General features: G+C 40.1%; 1 protein-coding gene and 1 long non-coding RNA gene across 3 annotated transcripts in view; both read right to left on the bottom strand.

Moving 5' to 3' along the window:
* Window positions 1-6,525: 6,525 nt before the first annotated feature.
* fibcd1b (fibrinogen C domain containing 1b) overlaps window positions 6,526-25,291 on the bottom strand; it is an 85,935-nt gene continuing 67,169 nt past the window's right edge. For both annotated transcript variants that reach the window (XM_016551560.1, XM_016551561.1), the window contains 2 exons: window positions 15,062-15,241; window positions 6,526-8,082 (listed from right to left, as the gene is read on the bottom strand). In XM_016551560.1, coding sequence (XP_016407046.1) covers window positions 7,814-8,082; window positions 15,062-15,241 — 449 coding nt within the window. In that variant the 3' untranslated portion in view covers window positions 6,526-7,813. The remainder of the gene's footprint in view (window positions 8,083-15,061; window positions 15,242-25,291) is intronic.
* The window catches only part of LOC107739454 (uncharacterized), a 13,809-nt gene continuing 5,106 nt past the window's right edge, over window positions 16,589-25,291 (bottom strand). The window contains exon 3 of the long non-coding RNA XR_001640000.1: window positions 16,589-16,656. This is a non-coding gene — a long non-coding RNA (uncharacterized LOC107739454). The remainder of the gene's footprint in view (window positions 16,657-25,291) is intronic.

Here is a 25,291-nt window from a genome sequence, read left to right as displayed (position 1 = left end):
AATTCATTTTCATTTGAATTCATAGTGAGGGCATTAAACCTCTTTTTTCCCATGGTATTTTATTTCAATATATTTTTTATTATTTTATTTCAATATATTTTTTAGAACTTTGACCATGTTTACATGCACAGGACAATTACAACATGAAGCTGAATTTGGTCATATTTGATCAGTGTCAAGCACACATTTTTAGGAGTTTTGCTTTTACAAACATTAAAATAAATTTACTTAAATCAATATACAGATCTCATATTTACAAAGGATTACTGGCCTACATTTTCCAATTCATCCCTCAATCTCATTAAAAAAGGATTTCTGTCCTACATTTTCCAATTCATCCTTCAATCTCATCTGCTATTAGTGAGGACATGAATGAGAATAAGAGTGAAGACAGTACTCAAATGTGCTGTAATAGATGGCAGAAAGGATGGCACCAAGTCATTAAGCATATTAGAATGATTTCTGAAGGATCATGTGACACTGAAGACTGGAGTAATGGCTGCTGAAAATTTTTCTTTGCCATCACAGGAATAAATAACATTTTTGATCAAATAAATGTAGCCTTGGTGAGCATATATTATTTGTTCAAACCGATAATCATATGCAATTCATTTTTAAGCAGCATCTGCTGTAGAAACGCCACTACTTATTACATGTTCAGTCTTTCTGAATTCATCCGGTGTTAAGCGTCCTGCTCATGGCCCCGTGATGGGTTTGAACCTACAACCTTTCAATTACCAGCCCAGTTTAACAGGCTACCACAGCCCAATAATAATACTGATAATTGTGTGAGCTATTAGCAAAAATATGCTGTTCAAATGCATGTAATCCTACATTTGGTCTTGTGTGTCACACATCCGTTTATTAATAGGTCTGCATATTTTCACAGTCATGAGACACACAGCGAATGTTCAGCTAATGACAGAAAAGCACATCAGTGGGGTGATGAAACGAAAGGAGGAGAGAGGATTGAAATAAGTCGTGATGGACACATTCCTCTCGTTAAAGAAAAACGAAGTGAGTGCAGGGAAGACAGAGAGATGGGATTGTGACAGGGGAGATGAAGGGGGGATGCCACCCCAGGAACATCAAACCCAGTCGTGACAGCTGGAGATGGATGCTCAAATAGAAGTCGTGTCACACGCACACACACAAATGTATATACACTTCTCTTTACCTCTAAAAAGTGTCAGGAAGGTGAAGTTTCAGACATCTTTATGTGAGCTGTTTTACTCTGACAGTGGTACCTGCTGCAGCAGATGATCACATGACAGTATTTGATGCAACATGCAGATAAATCTTTACTGATTTTAATTACTGTAATTCATTTGTGTGGAACAGTATTCATTATTACACTGTGTTTTTGTTTTAGTCACAGTTTTTGACAAAAAATATATTTTAATTTAGTCAATATTTTGTCATATCAATCATTATTATTAGCCAATTTTACTTTACAATGGCATCTGCTTTGAAAAAAAGGTGCAAATTTAAACCAAACATTCAAACATATTACAACACCAGATGTGTTAAACTGTACAATAAACTGCCTTACAAAGGTAAAACACAATAACTATGCCTCACACTATATTTTTCCCTAAATCTGAGAATATTTAAAGGGATAATCCATATAAAAATGACAATTCTATCATCATTTACTCAGCCTCTTATTGTTACATACATTCACTGACAGTCCTCCTGGAAGCAACCTGAGGTTAAGTGCTTTGCTCAAGGGCACAATGGTAAACACTCATGGACTACTCGCTGTGGATCAAATCAGCAGTCTTCTGCTTACCAGTCCTTTAACCATTACACAACACCATGTGTGTTGTTTTGTCATTCACTGAAATAAACACATACCATAAACATCTTAGGAGAACTTTTTCAATATCAATGTCTCACTGCAGGGCTGTTGTTGGAATGGTTCTGGTCCGCTGAGGCATAAAAGGGTTAAAGATGGACTAGACTGCTCACTGAAGTGGTAATGACAGCTTTGGTTCCTTTTAGCCTTCTTCTTCCCAATTTCATTGTCAATCCAGTTTTTCTTTTTTTTTGTTCCTTAATGACATCATCCTCCACAAAGTGACAAACAACAGCACATACACCTAAAGCGCATTGCACCTCATCTGTATTCTCTGTTCATGGCCTAAGTGTCCTACAGGAATGGTACAGTACAACACAGCTGGGACGTCAGTCTTGCATAGCCAGACATTTAACTAAACAGCAAAGGTCTGAGCACACTGCAGCTTATTCTAGCCAACAACCCCCTTTAGAGAGGGAGAAACCAGCTGACTGACATGCACTCTAACAGTTTTTTTTAGTTCTGTTTAGGAGTGAGTTGCCTGTCCAAATGTAATAAGTACTATTACTATAAGATTATTTCACAGACATATAAATATATGCACTGTACATTACTGTTCATTACTGTTTGGGGACGGACAGATTTTTAAAAATGTTTTTGAAAGACATATCTTATGCTCACCAAGGCTGCATTTATTTGATCAAAAATACAGTATAAACAGTAATATTGTGAAATATTACTACAATTTAAACTATATATATATTTACTATTTTAATATATTTTAAAATGTAATTTATTTTTGCGATGGCAAAGCTGAATTTTCAGCAGTCACGTGATCCTTCAGAAATCATTCTAATATGCTGATTGTTCAAGGAAACGGTTTTGCTGCTTAATATTTGCGTGGAAACTGCAAAAAAAAAAATTCAGGTTTCTTTAGTGGATATTAAGTTTAAAGGAACAGTATTAATTATTAATTATTAAAGGATAAGTATTAATTTATCTCACCACTGTATTAGTATTAGCATTCTGATTATTCAGTCTGTGATTGTGATCATTTAAACATTATTATCTGAGTGAATGTTTGCTAATAACTCGATTTTAAATGCTGTAAATATTTGAAATGACTAAAAACATCCAGATTTATTGTGGCTGTACAGTGGCCTTAATCAAACTATTAATTATGAAATACCTGGAAAAACAAGTGTTTAGAGAGTAAAAGGAAAGTTAGACCGGGAGTGGGTTAAAATGCATTTGAAGTGGGTTTTTAGAAATGTAACTATGCATTTATAATGCTAATTCTTATTGAATGAATACGACTAATGAATATAACTAAACTCCTTCATGAATATTCATCATTTTTTAGCTTTCTTCTCAAGGTTCTCAAGATTGTGGCAAATGCATCATACGCTTGCAAATGTGACTGTTTTATAAATCTTTAGGTTCGCCAATGCTTAACTAATCTTGCTGTTTTCTTCTCCCTGGAAATGAGAATCTGTCAAAGTGAGAAAAAAAGTGAGTTTGAGAGGGAGGGAGAGAGAGGTTAATACATAAAATGTACACACACATACACACACACATCCTTTTCGATGTGCTCGCCATGATTGACTTAATTTACCTCTGCCACAGAGACAGCCAGCAGGTAAATTCGGAGTGGAAGAAACCAACACTCAATCTAAAATAATAATAATAAATCTGTCTCTTCCTCACTCCCTTTACACGGTGGTATTGATTGTTATCCTAATGTAGGTTCCCTCATGCACAGGCGTCAGGTCTGCAAGACATAAAAGGAGCTGCCATGGTAATAAAATCGCTTTAATTTTCCTCTGACATTTCCCTTCCTCTCATCATCCCAACAGCAAAATCACAGATACACATGCTATAGTGAGGCAGCAATCAGACGAAAGCCTTTACACCCTCAACCTACAAAACTGGAGTCACATCTTTAGAAATAAACAAATGTTTATTTCTAAAGATATTTGAATTTATACACACACACACACCTCCAGCAACAGGGCTGATGGTAACAAGAGCAATTTGACATTACAAGCCTTATGCTCAAGGTCACAAAACTACAAGGTGCTTCTTAAAAAGAAAATTGAATGCAAATATCCCTGTCACGATTGGTGATTGAACGGAAGTCCATGGACAGGATTCGTGACAACGATAGTGGGTCTCGTCTTTGTTTTCTCCGGACTCCATTTCCCATAACCCCTGCCTAGGAACTTATTATCACACCGCACCTGTTTCCCATCAGTGACAATAAAGTTTGCACTCATCCACACTCACATTGCTGATTATTGTATCGCCTGTATTGTCATTGTGTTCTTTGTGTTCCATGCCTTGCCTTGCTTGTTTTTTGACCTTGGACTGTTTACATTGTTTTTGATCGTTTGCTGCCTGCCCTGACCTTTGCCTGATTATTGGATTACTCTTTTGTCTGCCCTGGATTATACCTGTTTGACCCTGCCTGCTTTGACCACTCTTTTTAATAAAGCTGCATGTGGATCCTCAACTCCATTGTCACGCCTCCCACGTTACAAACCCCTTTCAATTACCAACTGTTCACTTCAGAAAACAACAAAATGGTAACAGCATTGGCATTTAAAACCAAACTTCATACTGAAACATAAGGTAAAGTGATAAAAGGGAGATTTTAACTTATTCTTGAAGAGTTGACACCTTAAAAGGATGTCAAAGTTGATTTGATTTATGAAATAATTTATTTATTTAAAATGGAAAACATGGTGGTAACAGGGTTGACACACAAGCTGGAGACTCAACTTCAAGTCGTTGTAAATATACTGACGTAAAATAAAAAATAGAAGAAGAAGAAATAGAAGAAAATAAAGGCAAAATTCAAGCATCTCCATATACATTATTTTCATCAAATGTTTACATTTTCTAATATAGCAATGATGGTCAAGGTTGCAAATGTTTGTGTCACTCTCTTTTGCACTTTTGAGCAAAGATGGCCATTAAGCGGTTACAGTTTTATTGCTCATCTCTTGTGCTGGCATCTTCACTGGGGAGTGTCCATTATTGCGACAAAAACAGGACCAGCGCATTCATCAGTGAACTCACGCAATCCCATGTGCTGCTCTCCATCATTTCCACTCGCACATCCATGTAGCCATTTTTATTCCATCTCTCACTTTAACTCCCTCAAAGCACAAACACACACACACACACACACACACACTGTTAAAACTGGGAAATGGGAACATGATGTTCTTTGGCAGTTGCCAATTGCTTTAAACCACACATAAAGATTCAGGCAGAAACAAATTTAGACTTATTTAGAGAGCAACGGTTTGAGGATACGTGTCTATAGGGAGCAATCACAAACTCTGAGTCTGTGTGAAAAGTGTAATGTGTAGAGAGCAAACGCCCTGTAACTAATAAAAACAGCTGGAGAGGGTGATGGAAAGATTTCCAGTTGAAAATAGAGGTGTGTGTATGGATGCAAAGAAAAGAAGCACAGGAGATATATCTCAAAATCCATGCAGTGCCATTGCAGAAATCAATTTATTTATATGTTATTTATTGATTTTTTGTATATGCACACAATATGAAGAGCCAATGTCATACACAGAAATAACAAATTAACTTTTTTTTCTTTACAAGTATATTTTCGGTTTCATTCATTCAGACACACACACACACACACACACACATTCTCACAGAGACCCTTAATTACAAATGATTTCAAATTGTATCTGTCCCATTATAATGTGCACTCTTGGTTTCTTTTTGTCTCAGTTTCATGACATTGTTACATCATTTAACATCTCTTTCCTTCATTCTTTGTTCAGCCTGTTAGCATTTGTTCAGGGGATCATTACCATGGCAACGCACTGGAGAAACGTTACTGGCAGCATGGTTAACTTTGAAGCAAATGGTGACAGAGAAATGAGGCTGATTGCGATGTAATTCCACGGAATGAGAGGAGGGGGAAAAATCAGAGTTGAGAGAACAAGAAAAATAAGTACAAGGGAAAATACACAACAAAGACACAAACTGACAGAGGCAACTTTGTAGTTAAATTGGGGCAAACTTAGAGGGGACTCCAGAGACAAGCATGAGCACAAACTTGTGTCCATTTAAGAGTCTTGACAACATCCTGTAATGTTGCTTTTACAGTCCTCTTCATGCATGTTTTCTGGAGTAATGTGCTCATTATTTCTTGGTGTGCATTTAATGGATTTTAACTCCACTCCTGCCAGACTAGAATTTAAAACAAGAGTCCATTCCAGAGACTTCAGTCCCACACAACAGATCCATTTCATCCCAGTCACATAATTACAGGCATTATCAGGACATATCGAGGATCTTTTCTATCGTACATTGCTTCATTTGTGTGCTTTTGTCAATTTCCTGTAAGGAAAAATTTCACATGCGCTAAAAGTCTCTAAAGACACACACTGTACATGAAATCTACACATATCTTAAAGCTCTTGGAACATTTATGAAGTAAAACTCAAAATCCAAGATCAATTAATTCATACTTGCACAAGTTCATTCACAAGTCAGCATGACAACTGCTTGTCTTTATACATAAACAAACAAACAAGGGAAGGAACAAAAGTTTTTGTTTTGTTTTGTTTGATTAACGTTAAGTGTGTTAATCATGTTAAATACGTAAATCTCTCCTTTTTTAATTCAAAATTACAATATTTAAGCAAAGTACAAATAAATTGTCATCATTATGATAATGGAGATTTAAAAAAAGGAACATAATTAAGTTGAGAGAGAGATGAATAACAAAACAGAAGAGGGAATAACAGAAGTGGGAGAAAAGGAAAAAGTCAGAAAAGAGCAGAAGAGAGAACAATGAGCAGTGTAATTGTACTAAATGACATGTTGACCTTTTCCACTTCCACAGGGGACCAAAGAGAACAAACCAAAGGAGTGAAGGAAGAGCGGAGCGAGAACAAATGAGAAGAAGACCAGGAGGGAAAAAAGGGCGAGAGATGAAGGGAGCAGCTCGAACAAAAGGGGAAAGAAGCACGATATTCACGTTCGAGATGTCTGACCTTTGGAAAGTGAGCTAGAGAGAGAGACGGCAGTGAATGAGCTGATATACACATTAGCGTTCACACATAAAAGAGGGCAGTACGGCTCGTTTAAATTAGCATTATGACACAGCGTCCGAAGGCATGCATGAACGAATGATGTGTGAATAAGTGTTACGTAAACACACTCGAGCGAGCTTGTCGGGCCGATAAAGAGATTCCTCGAGAACACTCAAACTTGTGCCGAGTCAGAAACACACGCTCGGGAAGGAGACGAGACAATATCACATTTCCCTTTTATCTCACTCACACACGTGCATAAACAGCCTCCATCTGCGTATGTGCCAGATGAAGAGCCTGCCTGATGATCACTTGGCAATGGCGATCAGACAAAGTGGCCAATATGCTCACTAATGGCCTGTCAGACAGATGAGAGACAAACTCCCACAGAAACCTTTGCACTGCTCTCTTCCAAGACCGCCTCTCTCTCTTTCATTTTCCTTCCATTTTACACACTTTCTTCTTTTGTACTAGCCTTCTTCTTCAAACATGAAGACTTAGTAGAGATTTGGCCTTGGCATGTGTATTTGGCGTATGAATTGTGTGTTAAACAATATGAGGGAGAAAAGAAACGAGCTTTGCTGACAGAAGGAACCATTCTAACATTTCATTGTCGTACATAGTCCTCCATTAATTAATCCCCTAACCAATGGCAAGATAATAGGATCCTTGATTCAGTCTCATTTTTGTCAGAACTGAAGTGTGTCTGACAGTAGTTGAGTCAGTGCAGGGCTGAGCTGAGAGCCGACAACTGGGTGTAAAGAAACTTCAAGGCCTGATGATGAAGAGATTATCACATGGAGGGCAAGACTGACAGCACGGCCACACAACAGTGTGACTTTTTTTCAGATTAGCAACAACCACTGTCCCGTAAGTCCCATATTTAAGTCTTTTTAACATGTTCCTTTTTTGAACTTACATTTACATTTGACTTTGTGTGCGGTTACTTGCTTTCTCGCTCTTCGCGCGTTGGCCGAATTTTCATTTCTGTGAATTTTAGTGAGTACTGCCACCCGGTCCAGGATGACCACTCGATCCCATCGGCGTAAGAGGTGTGCTGTCCACGCAGGTACTGGCCGTTAAGGTTGGAGGTGTGGCAGTTGCGGTACCACCAGGCGCCGTGATAGAATGAAGCACAGTTGTTCTCCGAATGATCGTTGTCTCTGTCTTTTGTCGTGAACTTCATTCCATTGTGCTTAAGCAACGAATCTCCTACAGGTATACAAGTGAACATAAAAAAAACATAAGGGAGAAATTTGGGGTCAGTAAGATTTTTTTCTTTTAAAAGAAATTAATACTTTTTTTTTTTCAACAAGAACAATTTAAAAAATACAAAAGTGACAGTAAAGGCATTTAAAATTTTATGAAATATTTATATATATATATATAAAAAAATTACTTTGGGTTCATCAAAGAATCCTGAAAAATTATCATTAATTCCACTAAAAATTAAGCAGCACTGTTTTCAATACTGCTAATAATAATAATAAATCAGCATATTTGCATGATTTCTGAAGGACCATGTGACACTGAAGACTGGAGTTAAGGCTGCTAACAAATTCAGCTTTGCCTTCAATACATTATATTTTAAAAAACTGTTACTTTAAATTGTAATAATATTCCACAATATTCCAGTTTTTAATGTATTTTTGATCAAATAAATTTAGCCTTGTTGAACATGAGACTCTTTTTTTTCTTTAAAAACATTGGGAAAAAAACTTACCGACCCCAAACCTTTGAATGTTAATGTATATTTAAGTAGCAAGAGCTGATTTGTATGATTCTAGAAATAATGCTTTGAAAATCATCACAGAAAGCCATTTCACACTAACAACTCTAGACGCCCAGGAATGCATGAGACAGGTTAGCATACACAAGCAAACCGGTCTCATCTCTGTGGCCCAGATGAAAGCATTTTCAGCATCTTATCTCGTTTGTGGATGTGATTTATGCATATAGAGCTATAGTCTCCCTCATGCTTTGCTCCTGTCTCTTTCCCTCACACTTCCATCTTTCAAGACTTCATCTTTTTGCATCACTTAAAAAAGTAGGGATGTCTCACTCTGCTTTGAATCATTTCATCTGTCTCATCATTGATAACTGATCATTTTTAATAATCCTCTTTAATGAACTCACGCACAAACACACATGTATAGGTGCTACTCCATAATTAGTTGAAATTGTTAAGTTATGCTGTTTGCACTTAAAGAGATTTTCCTAAAAGTGGTCTCAAACAGCTTGGTGAAAAAACACAGTTATTGTATAAAGTACTGTTATTGGCTGATGACATTGAAGTAGACACAGTACACATGAGCGCTACATGAATATAAATGCAACTAACTGTAGATATTCCCATGTATAAAGACCCATTTATACCAAATTATAAGCTTGACATTGTAAAGGCATAGCTACCATTCAAAAGAGGTCTGTAAGACTTCATGTTTTCCCTTATGTTCAATATTGTGAAACTTTTGATCATTTAACGTGTCCTTGCTGAATAATATAGATATATATCTTTTATTTCCTATTCATTTCACTAGTGCTTTTCACAGTTTCCAGAGAGAAAGCTGAAGGCAACAATGATGATGAGAATCTCATCTTGTAGCTTCTTTTTGCTTCAGCTATTCTATCAGGCAAGTATTTCAAGATCCGAAATTATTTTAAAGCTAAACCTAAAGAATCAGAGTCTGTGGGGCAAGAGTGTTAAAAAGGTCAACTTGTGGGTCAATAACGAGTCTTCTTCCCTAAAGAGGTGTCTTGTAGTGTCAGTCTTATCTGATGGCAACAGACATCAGGTGTTGTTGGCCAACAGAAACAAACCTTCCCCATTTCTGTGGCTGAAAAGGGAATTTGGAAAGCCATCCTGCCTGCTGTCCACTTCACTGGATGTTTTGGCAGGAGGGCAGGTGGTGATGTGTCTGTTGCCCTATAAACTGTTCCTGTCAGCTCAATACAAACAGAGAATATTTTCCAAACAAGAGCTGGAATAAAGTGTTCCATGGAGATGGAAAGAAACAGGAAGAAAAAGAAGGTGTACCAGGATGAGTACAATAGAGGCAAATGTCAGATGGTATTTCTAAACCTCTCTGGGATTCGTTCAGAACCAGTTCGTTCAGAGTTGAACCTTTCATCCAGCTTAAAATACATTGGATGTTTCACAGAAAAGGACAACGTTACCAGAATGAAAGCTCTAAACCTCCATTCCTCTTCTCCAACAGCCTGTGACCTTGAAGATCTTCAATCTTCTGTTCCGCAGTCAGTTTTACTCAATAACGTCAAAGACAATACGCAGAGAAACGGATCCCAGACTGATGCTCAATTTCCCTGCGGAAACACGCGTCATTCAAGCTTGACAGGTTTTGTCCGCAGCTATGGGAATAAGCCATTAGTCACACTAGGGTCGCACGGAGCCCACAGAAAATACTTGTATTGCTGCCGTTGACATTTCTGCATTAAGAGTGTTATACCCAGACATGTCCTTGCAAACTCTCAGATTCAGTCACATGCTCTTGGGAATCACTTTTCATTTGTCAAGGGGACATTATCATTTTAGAAAGCCCTCAGGGGATGTGGTAATATCACGTGTGACTCTCTAAAAATGCTTGGTATAAACGTGTAACCAGCATAATACATACCATATATGCACAAAAAATGTGGGCTTATTTGTGCTCACATGTCAGTGTGAACAAGGAGTCACCTTGACACAGTCTGTATTTTCAGACGTATTAGGCCCCACCAGGCCAGCCCAGAACACAACCGCCTGTCAAAATTCAATGCAAATTATCACAATAATACTCTCAGCGCTGTGATTAGGGGAGACCTGTCAGGCAGCAAACAGGAAACCCAGCAGCTCAAGGGCACAAAGACGCTGCCCAGCAGAGACCACCTGCTCATCTGACACCAGCACTACAGACACGATCCAATTCAATCCTGGATATACCTGCTGTACAGACAGGAGATCTCTCACCTCTCTCCTTCGCGCTCTCTTCATAGTGTATTTTCCTCTGCACCTGCACTCGAGTTCAAACTCAGAATGCGCTTTCTATTTATGTTTATCTCGCTGCTCACTTGTTTCTTACAGGAATCTGAGGAGCTTTCTAATTCAGTTTGTGTCTGTTCCTGACATTTGTCTAAGTCAATGGTAGTAATCGACAGGGAGGCATTTTGTCTTCTGGATGTGTGAGATTGTGAGGACTGGGTGATGATATCAAATTTCTGAATAATCCTGATAATGATTGTTAAAATTCCAAGATCTTTTCCTCAATGGCTGCATTAAAAATGACTTGAGATGTGAATGGGTTTTCAGTCTGTTTCGAATGAGATGCAATAAAAAGATAAGAATGATAGAATTAATGATAATGACATAACATCTTACTATTGCAGGGGTTCTCAACTCTGGCCCTCGAGGTCCACTGTCCTGCACAGTTTAGCTCCAACCCTAATCAAACAAACCTGCCAGTAACTTTGTAGTAATCCTGAATACCTTGATTAGCGTGTTCAGGTGAGTTTGATTAAGGTTGGAGCTAAACTCTGCAGGAAAGTGGACCTCGAGGGCCAGAGTTGAGAACCCCTGTACTATTCTATGGTCCCTTGCAGACTGCATGCAAAAACAACATTCAGTGTGACCAGTGTTGTCCAGTTCATAAACAAATGATTCTTATGAGTGGGTTCTTTTTAGTGAATCAATAACATACAGTGTGACCAGTGTAGCCTGATTCACGCACAAATGAGCTGGTTCTTTTTAGTGACATCCAAAAAGATACATTGTGACAAGTACAGTCCGATGCACTAAGAAATTACTCAAATCAGCCAGATTTGCAGAGGTAGCATGATATATATTTTGTTTGCAGCTAAGAAGTGACTAAAGAGTGTATTAAGCAGTGCTGGAGGTAACGAATTACAACTACTCACGTTACTGTAATTAAGTAGTTTTTTCGGGTACTTGTACTTTTTTGAGTATATTTTTAAAGCTGTACTTTTACTTGTACTTAAGTACAAATTAAGCAAAATAATCTACTTCGTTTCTTTTAAATCATAGTTCGTTACTGAGTATGCCCACAATTTGAATTGATATTCAAACCTTTGACGGAACTTCAGTAGCCAATAAAAATAAGATAAAGATATCCGATCGTGAAGGGACCAATAAAAGCCCTGATATCTGAACCGGGAAAAGCCGCCACTGCAGCAGGTTAAGAGCTGATCAGACAGTGAGGGAGCTCAGCGTCACTCAAAGTTTGGAGAAATAAACTACATAGTAGTGTTATCATAAATCTATATTTTGATACCGATACTGAAATATCTGACACGGTTCCATTACTCATTTTCCACAGTATCTACCGTATATAGCCTACACTGATACAAGCTGAGTCTCTCTTTTCTCTCCGACAGTGAGTTTGACACGCATCCACCTCCTGTCGATTACAGAGTCTGAATGTCCGCGCGGGATTGCCGGTATTCCGCATAATTTTAATCATTCCCGCTCAAATGTGGCGAGCACTTTATTGTGACATGAGAACACAGTCATGTAATCGCAGAAAACTGAATGCGAGCTCTTCTTCTTCTTCTTGTTAGTTTTATGGCGGATTGCAACCATGACTTATCAGGTGCATACCGCCACCTACTGTATCGGAGTATGCAGCATGGATTATATCTCAATGAATGCACTTTACATTATCAAAAAAAAAAATTATAATAATAAAAAAATAAAAATAAATAAATATTATAGCACTACTATCTAAATCCTATAATATACCCCTGTATGAATGCTAGCTCTCAAATAGGCCTAACTTATACAAATGAACTGCCTGTCCTCTCACTCCGATATTGCTGTGCGCAGACTGTGTGTAATCGCAATCTCTCCGTGCTTTTAAAGTAGAAATTATTTCTCTTTGCTCCTGGATTAAACAGACATTGCAGGTCAAAGCCATCTGATGTTCCATTTATCTAAATAAATAGCATAGCCTATATGGCTCTTAAATCACTGCTTATAAAAATTTATTTTGTCATATTTCAAATACCTCAACTGAATTGAGGTCATTTGTTTTATAATTTTATTACTGACTGTGTACGTCTTTTTTTGTAAATTCAATTCAGTTTACATTATAAAAAAAAAAAATTATAATAATAAAACAATAAAAATAAATAAATATTATAGCACTACTATCTAAATCCTATAATATACCCCTGTATGAATGCGAGCTCTCAAATAGGCCTAACTTATACAAATGAACTGCCTGTCCTCTCACTCCGATATTGCTGTGCGCAGACTGTGTGTAATCGCAATCTCTCCGTGCTTTTAAAGTAGAAATTATTTCTCTTTGCTCCTGGATTAAACAGACATTGCAGGTCAAAGCCATCTGATGTTCCATTTATCTAAATAAATAGCATAGCCTATATGGCTCTTAAATCACTGCTTATAAAAATTTATTTTGTCATATTTCAAATACCTCAACTGAATTGAGGTCATTTGTTTTATAATTTTATTACTGACTGTGTACGTCTTTTTTTGTAAATTCAATTCAGTTTGAAATCAAAGTTGAAATCAAGCTTCTTTGTGCTGTAAGTTACCCCATTTTAAAGACACAAATACACAGAATGAGCAAATGTTTAAGATTGAGATGTTTGTAATGGTAATTGATCAATGTTTATGTGTATGTAAATAAAATTGTTCATCATATAAAGTGAACATGTCTTTTTAGAAGACTTGGATGAAACCACTCAAAGCTTGAAATAATAATTGCCTTAAAAATGGATGGACAAAAAAAATTTGAGATATTAAAATATCTATATGGCAGAATACAGTATGTGGTAGTTTTGCCAATGGTATTGATGACCCTACTTACTTTTTTAGTGTACATTACTAGTCTTGTGGTGAACAATTAAATCGTGCAAGTCAATACACTGGAAAAAAATAAAATAAAAATGGTCTGCCATCGGGAGAATCCTCTTGTCAAGTCATGACGTAAGGACTGCTGTTTCCGGGTCCAAGCCTCTGCTCATTTCACTTGAGAATACTAACTCAGCAGCCATTTATGAGCACTATTACACTATACAGTCTCCGTGCTCACAGTGTCTCAGACACTCATATTTTAGCTGAATCACTGTCTGGCCATCTGGGATTTCAGTATGGAGACAAAGGTTAGGGTTATAATTTTTCAGTATTACATGACATTGTGGGTGTATATTAGCACAGTTTGTTGTTTTCTTGTGGCGTCTGGCAGAGCATTAGGACCCAGAAGCGGTGAAGCGTGATATCAGACGTAACAAGCAGATATTCTTAACCACTCTTATCCAACCGTGAATCTGCTATGAGCAAGAGGTGGAGTGGAGGTGCACCACAATAAAACTCCGCCCTTTATTCAATATTCAAAAGTCAGTTGCAACTTCCGGTTCACGGGAACTGAAACTGCACTCTCAGAAAAAAAGGTACAAAAGTTGTCACTGAGGCGGTACCTTTTCAAAAGGCACACATTTGTACCTAAAGAGTCCATATTGGTACCTTAAAGGTACATATTAGTACCTAAAGTGTACATATTATTACAGTACAAAAGTGTAGCTTTTGAAAAGGTACCGCCCCAGTGACAGCTTTTGTACCTTTTTTTCTGAGAGTGTGGTTACTTTAATATTTATATTTTTTAAGGTATTGAAGTTAGAAATTCCTGTATCGTGACCACCAATTTCATGTAATTTGTCAATAAGATAAAAGTGGGTTTTGTTCAAAGTAGCTATTATCCACATAGATCTTTGATATGAATGAATATTTTTTGGTAATTCATTAAATATCGCCAGCTAAAAAGTAACTAGTACCTAGTACTCTAAGTAGTTTTTGAGAAGAGTAATTTGTACTTTTACTTAAGTACTGTTTTGACACCAGTACTTTTACTTGTAATTGAGTATTATTTCAGCAATGTAACAGTACTTGTACTTAAGTACAAATTTTCAGTACTCTTTCCACCATTGGTATTAAGTGCCATAATTATCCTGTCTATGCCATCAAGCACTGAAATTGACCAATTATCTGAATGAATAAGCACTTATTTTTGACAAACATTTAATCTTGCTAACTGATTTGCATACCGGGTCTTTCAAAGTTTCTTGAATATTAAGAGTGTGATTTAAATAAGGCATACTATTTACACAATAATGAAGATATTGATCCACGGTCTGTAAATATGTAAATATGTGTGTGTACCTGCAGTGCCGGTGTAATCAGCAATGGTGAGGGGGTAACCGTCATCCTCAGGATCAACAGAGAACAGCCCAACTCCAAACACGCCATACTGTGCAAAAGCTGTGCTGTTCTCAAAATCTTCAAGATCTATGCGCAGCTCGTAGTTTCCTTGGATAGACAGAGCATGGATTTGTTTCAACCCTGATGAAAGAAAGAGAATTAATTTCAAGATTATTTTTAGTCATAACAAGTGTAATTGGATTATGAGTGTAAAGTATGAATTAGGGCTGTGAATCACGTAAAATATTTCTAATAAACAGAGTTTAAAAAAATAATATTTGTTTAATGGATTTTTTAAAGTACTATTAAGTATTATCAGGGCTATATTGCCAATACGGATACTTTTGTTAAATTGATTTTTTTTTAAGATTTTGAGCATAAAATGACTACAACCATTTAAGAATATATATTAATAATTTTAACATTTAGTAAGCAAACTGCAAATAATCAGAGTACTGTTCTTGTTTATCCTTTACAACAATTTAATGAATATATTCAAATAATAATTTTAATACACTTACAATGATCATCACATAAACCGATTAAAATAAAAGTCTCTTTTAGCTTTGCCTTTATTTCTGAAAACGAACTTGATGTTTCTGTCTGTCATTACTCTTTCTGCTCTCCTATTTTAATGAGAGAAGTCTTTTCATTTTGTTTCACTTCAGATCTTCTCAATGCATTAATTTGTTAAATGTGTAATAAAATTACTAGTCAAAACATTTAGCATCCATATTTTTTGTATATGGATCCACTGTCCTCTCTATACACATTAGCAAAATATTGACTCTTCTATCCACCCCATTCCATTATATCCAGACTTACACCTGTGTGGCTTAATCTTTTCAACAAAGAATTTTCAACAACCAAGTAGTCAAATACATAATGCAGCATGAGAATAAAACGCCACAGCACAGGAAGTGGTGAACCCCACAATCATAGCCTCAGTGAGCAGAAAAACTGAGTCTGCATTAATTATGTTAATTATTTGTAACGTGTTAAATAGCCAATATTAATCGCAAAAGTAACATTATTATTCCTATCCCTAGTACCTAGGTTCATTTTCACTTTCTGTGGCTTGCATATAAAGCAATGCAATAAAACATTGAACTGCTCAAACATCTATTATTATGCAGAGCAAATGCATACTTTAAAAATTCATACATGGCTACTATGTATTAAAGCTGCATGGAAAACAACCACATCTTAGGGGAGACTCGCTCTTTTCACATTTTGTTGTTTTTGTATCACATTTCCAGCACTAGTCCCCACAAACACCAGATAGGAAAAGTCTTGCAGCACTGTTCTTACATATAAACACTGAGTTAAATTATCAAAATTAATTTGACGTGCAGGGCACAGTGTGACTACAAACATGAGTGTCTGGACAAGGAAAACTGATAAAGAAAACCAGAGGAGGGAAACGTACTCGGTTACTAACTTTACTTCGACTGAAGCGACTGCCGAGTCGTGCAGCTACATAGCACGGCCAGCAACACAGTACTCGTTCCCTTATTTCAGGGAACCGAGGTTACGTTAGTAACCGAGTACGTTCCCTATCGATACTTCACTCGTACTGTGTCTTGCTTAAGACGCTAAGGGGAACCAGTACAATCCCGCTGTGCTATGTTAGAGGAACGACCAATCCTTAAACTTGCCTTGAGCACCAAGGGCCCAGAGGGACCAAGTAATTGTAGGGAAGCCCCACAGGAAGCGATAGGGTTAAACTCACAGAGGTCGGCCCGGCGCTAAGTAATCATTCCCAGAAAAATCGTACAGCCTCGGAACCCAGTGGGGGCCAAGAGCATACCGAGAAGGCAAATGCATGATTTAGCACTGGTTTGCTAGAGTAAGTCCATTAAGCAGAAAGGACCCGAGCTTGTAAAGCCGGGACGCCAAGATAATAAAACCTGGTAAATGTGGACGGCGAGGCCCAGCCGGCCGCCGCACAAATCTCTGCAATGGAAACTCCGCTAGACCAAGCCCAGGAAGAGGCAACACCTTTCGTAGAGTGGGCTCTTACTCCCATGGGGCATTGAAGGCCCAAGAAGAGTATGCTAGCTTTATAGCGTCAATAATCCATTTGGAAAGTCTCCCTCTGGTGCGGTCACCGAAGCATGCAAAAAGCTGATCCGACCGTCTGAACGGGGCGGAACGCTCAATGTATATCCTCAATGCCCTGACGGGGCAGAGTAGATTTAGCTCTTGGTCCTGCTCTGAAGGAGGAAGTGCCGAAAGAGCTATGACTTGTGCTCTGAACGGAGTCGAGAGCACTTTAGGTACATAACCATGCCTCGGCTTCAGGACGACCCTTGAGTCGTTAGGCCCGAATTTGAGGCACTCTCTTCAGAGCCTTCAACACCGTAGGCAGGTCCCATGTAGGGACGGTGACAGGGCGAGGCGGGTTGAGCCTCCTAGACCCTTTCAAAAATCAAACAACAAGGTTGTTCCTGCCCACTGACTGACCAGCTATAGGAGCATGTGAAGCTGCTATGGCTGCTACATAGACCTTGAGCGTGGAAGAGGAAGACCCTTATCCAATAGCTCCTGCAGGAAGGACAATATCAGAGATACGTCGCAGGAAATTGGGTCTGCGCTGCGGGTCATACACCAGGTGGAGAAGACAGACCATTTAAGGGCATAGAGCCGCCTCGTAGAGGGTGCTCTAGCCTGAGATATCGTGTTTAGCACGCTCTCTGGGAGGTCCGCAGGCTCCCGTCGAGAGGCCAGAGGTGCAGGGCCCACAGTTCTGGCTGGGGGTGCCAGATCGTTCTGTTCGCCTGAGAGAGGAGGTCTCGTCTCAGGGGAATGGGCCACGGGGCTGCTATAAGCAGCTGAGACAGCTCTGCGAACCAGTGTTGGGTCCTCCAGAGCGGGGCCACCAACAGAACCCTGTGTTTCCGCTCCTTGATTCGCCTGATTACCTGTGGGATCAGGGCGATCGGGGGAAAAGCGTAAAGGAGGAGGTTGGGCCAGTCATGGGCCAACGCATCCTTGTCCTTTGAAAAGTAAATTGAGCAGTCAGAGTTGTTTTCTGAGGCGAAGAGGTCGACCTCGGCCTTGCCAAAGATCTCCCAGATTCTCTGAACTGTATGCGGGTGGAGCATCCACTCTCCTGAGGGGACGTTGCTCCGGGATAGCATGTCCGCTCCCTGGTTCAACCTGCCCGGCACATGTGCTGCTCTTAGCGAACGCAAGTGTAGCTGAGCCCATTCCAGTATGCGCTCTACCAGAATGAAGAGGCGCTTCGAGGAGAGACCGCCCTGGCGATTTATATATGACACCACTGTCATGCTGTCTGAGCGAACTAGCACGTGGTGTCCCCTTAGGTCTGGCAGGAAGGTGTGAAGGCCCAAACATACTGCCAACATTTCCAGGCAGTTGATGTGAAGCCAACTCTCCTCTTTTGACCAATGGTAGAAAGCCGGTGTGCCATCACACAGAGCTCCCCAACCCGTGTTGGAAGCGTCTGTCGAGACTACCTTCCTTCTGCAGACCATACCCAGGGGCATGCACCGATTCATCCACTGAGAGTCTTTCCAAGGGGCCAGGGCTGCTACGCAGGCCCGGCTCACCTTGACACGCATGTGTCCATGGCGCCAGGCGTGGGATGGAACTCGTGGTTTCAACCAGTACTGAAGGGGCCGCATGCGAAGCAGGCCCAGCTGAAGTACTGGAGACTTTGTAAAAGTGCAGGGAGCTAGAGACAGTCCGAAGGGAAGGGCCGTGTACTGATATGCCACTCCCTCGAAGGCAAATCTCAAGAACCGCCTGTGGTGGGTGGCTAACTGGATGTGAAAGTAGGCATCTTTCAGATCCAGCAAAAAGAACCATTCCGATGCCGGGGCTCAGGCTTAGAGACCGGCGGTGTAGCTGATGAGGCGGGCCTCGCGGGCTGCCAAGTTGGCGCCGTCTTGGGGCGACTGGCGGCAGCAGCAGAGCTGGAGCATTTGGCAAGAAGTGTCGCATTGCCTGGGATGACTTCTGTGCAGCAGTGAAGTGCTCTGCGAACCCTTCAACCGCAGGTCCAAACAGGCCAGAGGGGGAGACCGGAGAGTCGAGGAAGGGGACTTTATCCGCGGTCTTGATCTCTGTGAGGGTCAACCATAGGTGGCACTCAAGCACCACAAGGCTGGCCATGGATCTACCGATCGCCTGAGCCGTCATCTTTGTGGCGCGTAAAGCCAGGTCAGTCGCGCTGCGTAGCTCTTTGCAAGCCGCGGGGTCCGGTCCAGACTCGTACATTTTCTGAAGAAGTTTGGCCTGAAGGACCTGGAGGACCGCCATGGAGTGAAGCGCCAAGGCCGGTTGTCCAGCAGACGAGTAGGCCCTTCCAGCGAGTGCTGAAGAAGTCCTGCACGGCTTGGACGGGTGGGCGACCTTTGCCTTCCAGCCGATGGCCGTGGGCAGGCAGAGATGTGCGGCCACTGACTCATCCAGGGGAGGCAGTTTGTCATACCCCTTTTCTTTGGCGCCATCGACCGTAGTGAGGGCAGACGAAGAGGAGATACTAGGCGGGCCGAGTAGTGGGCACACCAAGATCTGGTGATCTTTCGTGGACTTCTGGGAAAAATGGAGAACCTCGTTGTCAAGGGGCTTGACGGCGCCCCGGCAAAAACCATTCGTCCAGGCGGCTGCGGGTGGGCTCCTCCGGCGGAGACCAATCCAAACCCAGCTCTTGAACAGCCTTAGACAGAACACGGAAGAGTTCGGCGTCCATGCCTGTGCTGGCAGCGCTGGACTCTGCAGACGGCAGGGGGGTGGGGTCGAAAGACGAGCCCGACAGCTCCTCCGCATCTGAGGCAGCCAGAGACACAACGTCGTCCATGGCTTCACGCTCACTCCCACCGAACGAAACCAGATCGCTCGCAGCCACAGAGGGATGCTGGTCCGGGTGAGAGAAGAGGACGGGGGAAGCCTCTCTATGTGGAGAGAGTGAGGCATGCAGGGGCTCAGCCGGCATGAGCTCACTCGTCACCGAGCGCGGAGATCCTCTGCCCCACTGCTTTTTCCTCACAGGTTCCTGGGAGGAAGGAAGCGGGAGGGCACGAGGGGCGGAGTCACTTTCTGAAAAGAAAGCTATCCGCGAGCGCAGAGAGGAGAGACTTATATCCTCGCAATGGGGACATTTAGTTTCGTTAAGTGCAGCTTCAGCATGGGCAGCGCCCAAGCATGAAACGCACTGGACGTGACCGTCAGCGGCGAGCGACAGTAGCGACGCGGCATTTGTAACGACGCCAGAAATTTGCTCTAGAAATTTGCTCTTATAGTCGCCGGAAAGCGGCAGGGGACTGGGAGACCACGCTGCTGCAGACGCCGAAAGCAACTGAAGAGCGGCGAAGTCAGCCGAGCAGAGAGGGGTCTTGATCCGCTGCGAGGCTTGTACACGGCGAAGGCTTCTTAGTCTCGTAGTGCGTAGATCTGTAGTCGTCGCTGAAGGAGAAGAAATCTGAGGATCCTATGGCGAAGTGCACGCTTATATAGCCAGATGCCCCCCCCAAATCGGCGGGCTCTGGCGGGCTGTGCCGCCATAGGCTCGTGCAGCTCCGCAGCCGAGCCATTGGTTCGTTTTTAATACACTGCACGAACCAATGACCGTGCAGTTTCACTGCATGATTGAAAAAGGCTTCAGTATTCGGAGTTACTGAAAGGAGTTTTCCCCTTAGCGCCTTAAGCAAGACGCAGTACGAGTGAAGTATCGATAGGGAATAGCAGCTTTCCATCAGTGCATACAAAACGGAGTCTCTTTTTGCTTCATTCAAAAAATAAATAAATAAATAAAATGATTTATTTTTGCAAAGAGGAAAAGAAACCTGCTACTTTCACATGCAATTTACATAACTTTAATTCAGGCTTAATTAAACCCCTTGAGACTTTCCCTAAGGCTCGTTTGGAATAATTAAACATTGGGAGTATTTTTCGCCCTTCTTGCTTTTCTACCAAAGAAGGGGCCAAACAAGTCTGTGCGCATGAAACTCAGGTGTGCTTGAATTATCAATTAAACATTATTGTGAAGACATTTCAAACGTAAGAGTTAACTGTATGTGCAACAGCAGTATTTCTTGCATGCTCACAGCAGCATGTCTGTGGATGTATTGGCAGAAGATCTGTTCCGCCAAGACCAAACACATTAACACTGTCATGTACATTACCATGCTAAAACTCACAGAGAGTTGTCATGACAGAAATAGTAAAAAAAGAACATTTCAATAGCTGTGGAGCATGTAAAATCCTCTTTTCTGTAATGAAGTTATGGTTTTGTTGTTGACCTCAATCAATAATGTGTCCTGAGGAGCAAAACTAGATGAAAACATTGGGATGGATGCCCTGAGCTACACCAGTGAGCTCTGGATCAGTGTGGATGAGGTTTCATCACCTATTTTCACTGTGTTCTAGAATCCAGTTACAGAAGGAAAACCTAAGTTTGAAGAGCAGCTCAGAAAAAGTGACACATGAGGGGGAAAAGCAGCTATATAGTCTCTAGCTCACTTCCTGACACATAGTATGTGTCACAAGTGTGAAGATGTTCAAAAGCAGAGAGCAGAGCTAGAGAAATGACTCATCAGCAGAGCTGTACGCAAAACCAGAGTATCTAGCCAGAGTCAGAGACGAGTTCCATTTGAGACATAATCTGTCTTTCCAAACATTTCCAATGTACCTTTAGTAGTCATTATTCAAAACAACCGAGGGAATTATCCTTTTTTTTCTGACTAGCAATGGAAATCCCTCAAACTAAATAAGATGTACTCTTACATTACATGCTTCTTTTTCTTGAAAATGTGGTTTCAAGAAGTTGCCATGATGAAAATCTGAAGAGCAAATCAAAAGATTACTACAGAGAACAGATAAAACACTGTATTATAGTCTACAGTTTTATGAGTTCCAGAAAAAAAAAAATCATAGCATGATGGCTGTTTCTCAGTATGCTCTACAGCCATATCAAAAGATGGGCAAACAAAAAGATGAGAGGTCATGCTGATGATACAGTATCACAGGGGTCATATTTGCTCAATCAAAGGTAGAACTGCAGCTTAATAGTATAAGAGCTCAGCAGATTTACACAGAATATATATGAGTTGTAGCGTCTGGACCAATCAGACACACCATTTTTAATTTTATTTAACAAAGCAATTATTCATTAGATTAACAAACATTCACAGACCCCTCACCCAATAAACATACTGGGTGCCAAGTTGTCTGTGAACGAGGCCCAGGACCCTGGTTACCATGGCAACCCTGACACCTTTGCTAGACCAGATAGATTTTACGACCTAATGGCATGTTGAGAGTCCTCCCCCTCTCACTGCATTTTCCAAAGGAAGAGACACAATGCACAGTAGGAATGGACTTTCTACTAATTAATTCATAGGAAAACCTTTCTTTGAATGAACACACATATCCTTCAGGTCATTGTGTATGTTGTCTTTGAGATTTTATACTGTTTTATGCAGGCTTATGACACAACCACTCGTTCCTGTCATCTTGCCTATATGTAATCCTACCATGTTTAGTATCTATGAATTCGCCTTCTGATGATCTAAACGAGCGACTAGTTTAAGTGTTTATGTAGTATGTTGGACTAGTTTAAGTGTTTATGTAGTTAATAAATTCTTACTTGTATCACACTTGACGTTGGTCATTGTTTGCTCATAACTGCAGATTTATGCTACAGGCTCTGTGTAGAGTTGTACAGTAAGAAAGTTATTTCCCTTAACCAGGAAATTAACGTTCTTAGAATTGACAGACAGTTGACCCTGAGAGGTCAAGTAAATATCTACAGCGGATCTAAATATTTATAATTAATTATAACTAGTTATGATTAATTATTCATATTTCCCCATGAGCTGATTCGCTACAGAGTCATTCATAAAATTGAATAGTTTATAAATTTTCCTCCATATAACTGCATTTTGAAAGAGTTTTGAATACATTCCTGCTGACAAAAACACGCAACCTTAAATTGATAGTTGACATACATAAAAAAAAACTCTGACATACATTAAAAAACATATAAAAATTACTAAAACAAAACACTGAGACATTTCTCAAAACATATTATTTTGTGTTCCACAGAAGACAAAGTCATACAGATTTGGAATGACATGAGTGTAGGTACATTTTTGAGTGAACTGTCCCTATAAGCTGGTTTATGATGGTCTCCTGGTGTGGCAAAGCTGGTCTTTAGTTAGTATGACAGGTGCCCAAAACAGCTCTATAACAAGCCACAAAAAAAGAAAAAAAAACCTTAGGCCGGCTTCAGATGTATTTTTTCCATCTCTGATGTTGTTTAAATAACATTCAGACTAATTTAATAATGCTTTCAGCAACCGATAGATTGTAGTACTCTAAGCTCCATTTAACATATTTTAGCATATTTAAATCTTTTCTGAAGAATTGTGCTGATTTTCTCCCACAATCAGTGCTGAAAACATGACAAAAATGTGCTGATTTCCACCGAGAGTGATCCAAGAACAAAACAAGATGATTAACAGAGATGATTAGTACACTAATGGAGGCTATTAAGGATAGAGAGAGCTGCAGAATGAGAAGGGGTTGGGGATTTGAGAGGAAAAAAGCGTTTAAAATGGACAGAGATGACATACAAGTAACTACAAATGAAATGGCATCTGTGCGTCCACAGAGCTTGGGTCGACTAGATTAAGATAAATCTTTTCATAACTCTGAGGTCTCAGTGAGGTACTTACAAACACAACACATGTATGCTTGAGCTCACATTCACCTCTGTGACACTGGACTGATATTATTGCACTCACTCACTCACTCACTCACTCACTCAAGACATATATCATCTCAACATCCTCCCTCTCTTCCCTTCATTCTCTTCTTACTTTTTATGTGTATCATATTTCTTAGCAATATTAAGCTCCAATGACACCCATAGTCAGCATGAGTTGGTGCATTATGGGAAGTGCACTCGTTGTCATGCTCGAGTTTGTGTGTGTCTGTGTGAGAAAGAATTATGGAGGGGCACTCATGACTCCACACAGAAAATGGATGATCTTTGTTAGGGAGCCATAATTCATAGTGCTGTAATTGATTGGTGAGTTCCTTCTTTCTGATTTACAACCAGAAAGAAGGAAAGAAATAAAAGAGAGACTGTTGATAGAGACAGAAAGAGAACACAGAGTGAAATAGAAACAAGGAAGCGAATGTGTCTAAATAGGACATGATAATGATCTCTCATCTCATCTGCCATATCTTCCATGTGAAGTATGAATGAGCTCCCCAGTGACAAAGGAGTCAGTTTAACAGTTTTTTTTTTTGTTGTTGATTAAATCAGATTTGGAGTGAATAAGACAATGTCCCTAGATAATGTTATCAATGACAGAGCTTGCCTTAACTGTGCACAAATCAGTGTTTCACGCTGATTCTTGTAACCAAGAAGCTAAAAAGGATCTATTTGTCTGCACCAGGGCACAGTGGGTAGTGCACATACTCCTGACACATAAAAGCCTTTGTGCTTGCAGGGACACCAGTCTGAATTAGGCCTGTGTCGTGCCCAATGCTCGACCCCCTCTCTTTTTGTCTTCACAATTCTATATATATAATATTAGTGGTTCAACGGATCACAAAACTCACGGATAGGATAATTTTGCTGTTTTTGAGTCACGGATCGGATCATTTTCAGATCAGCAAGTAAAAACAAATTATATCAATGTAACTTTGCTTTCCATTTATTACTTAAAGCACACTTTAAGTACTTCTTCAATACTACAGCTTCAAACATGATTAAAGGTAATTGAACAGCCAGATAAATAGAAAATAAATATAGATTAATCTTTGTTAAAGACGTGTTTTGTTGTTTGATTAATATTAAAGGGGTCATATGATGCGATTTCAATTTTTCCTTTCTCTTTGAAGTGTTACAAGCTCTTGGTGCATAAAGGTGTATGTAAAGTTGCAAAGACTAAAGTCTCAAATCCAAAGAGATATTCTTTATAAAAGTTAAGAGTCAACCACGCCTACCTAAAATAGCTCATTCTAACACGTCCCCACATGTCTAAGTCATGATGTGGGAAGATTTGCCTATCGCCGCCCAAATGTTCACGCAAAGAAAGAAGGCGTAATTTTAAATCTCGCTGTAGTATTGTTGCCGCCGCTGCCTCGTGAAGACGCTGTGTGTTTCGTTGTGAAAGCGAAACTACTTTGTTTGGTCTTCCAAAAGAGGAC

Source organism: Sinocyclocheilus rhinocerous, unplaced genomic scaffold (assembly GCF_001515625.1).
Source record: "Sinocyclocheilus rhinocerous isolate Xijiao unplaced genomic scaffold, SAMN03320098_v1.1 scaffold6186, whole genome shotgun sequence".
NCBI classification, from domain to species: domain Eukaryota; kingdom Metazoa; phylum Chordata; class Actinopteri; order Cypriniformes; family Cyprinidae; genus Sinocyclocheilus; species Sinocyclocheilus rhinocerous.
The sequence above is the reverse complement of the archived record's forward strand: the minus strand, read 5'-3'. Positions and strand labels throughout refer to the sequence as shown.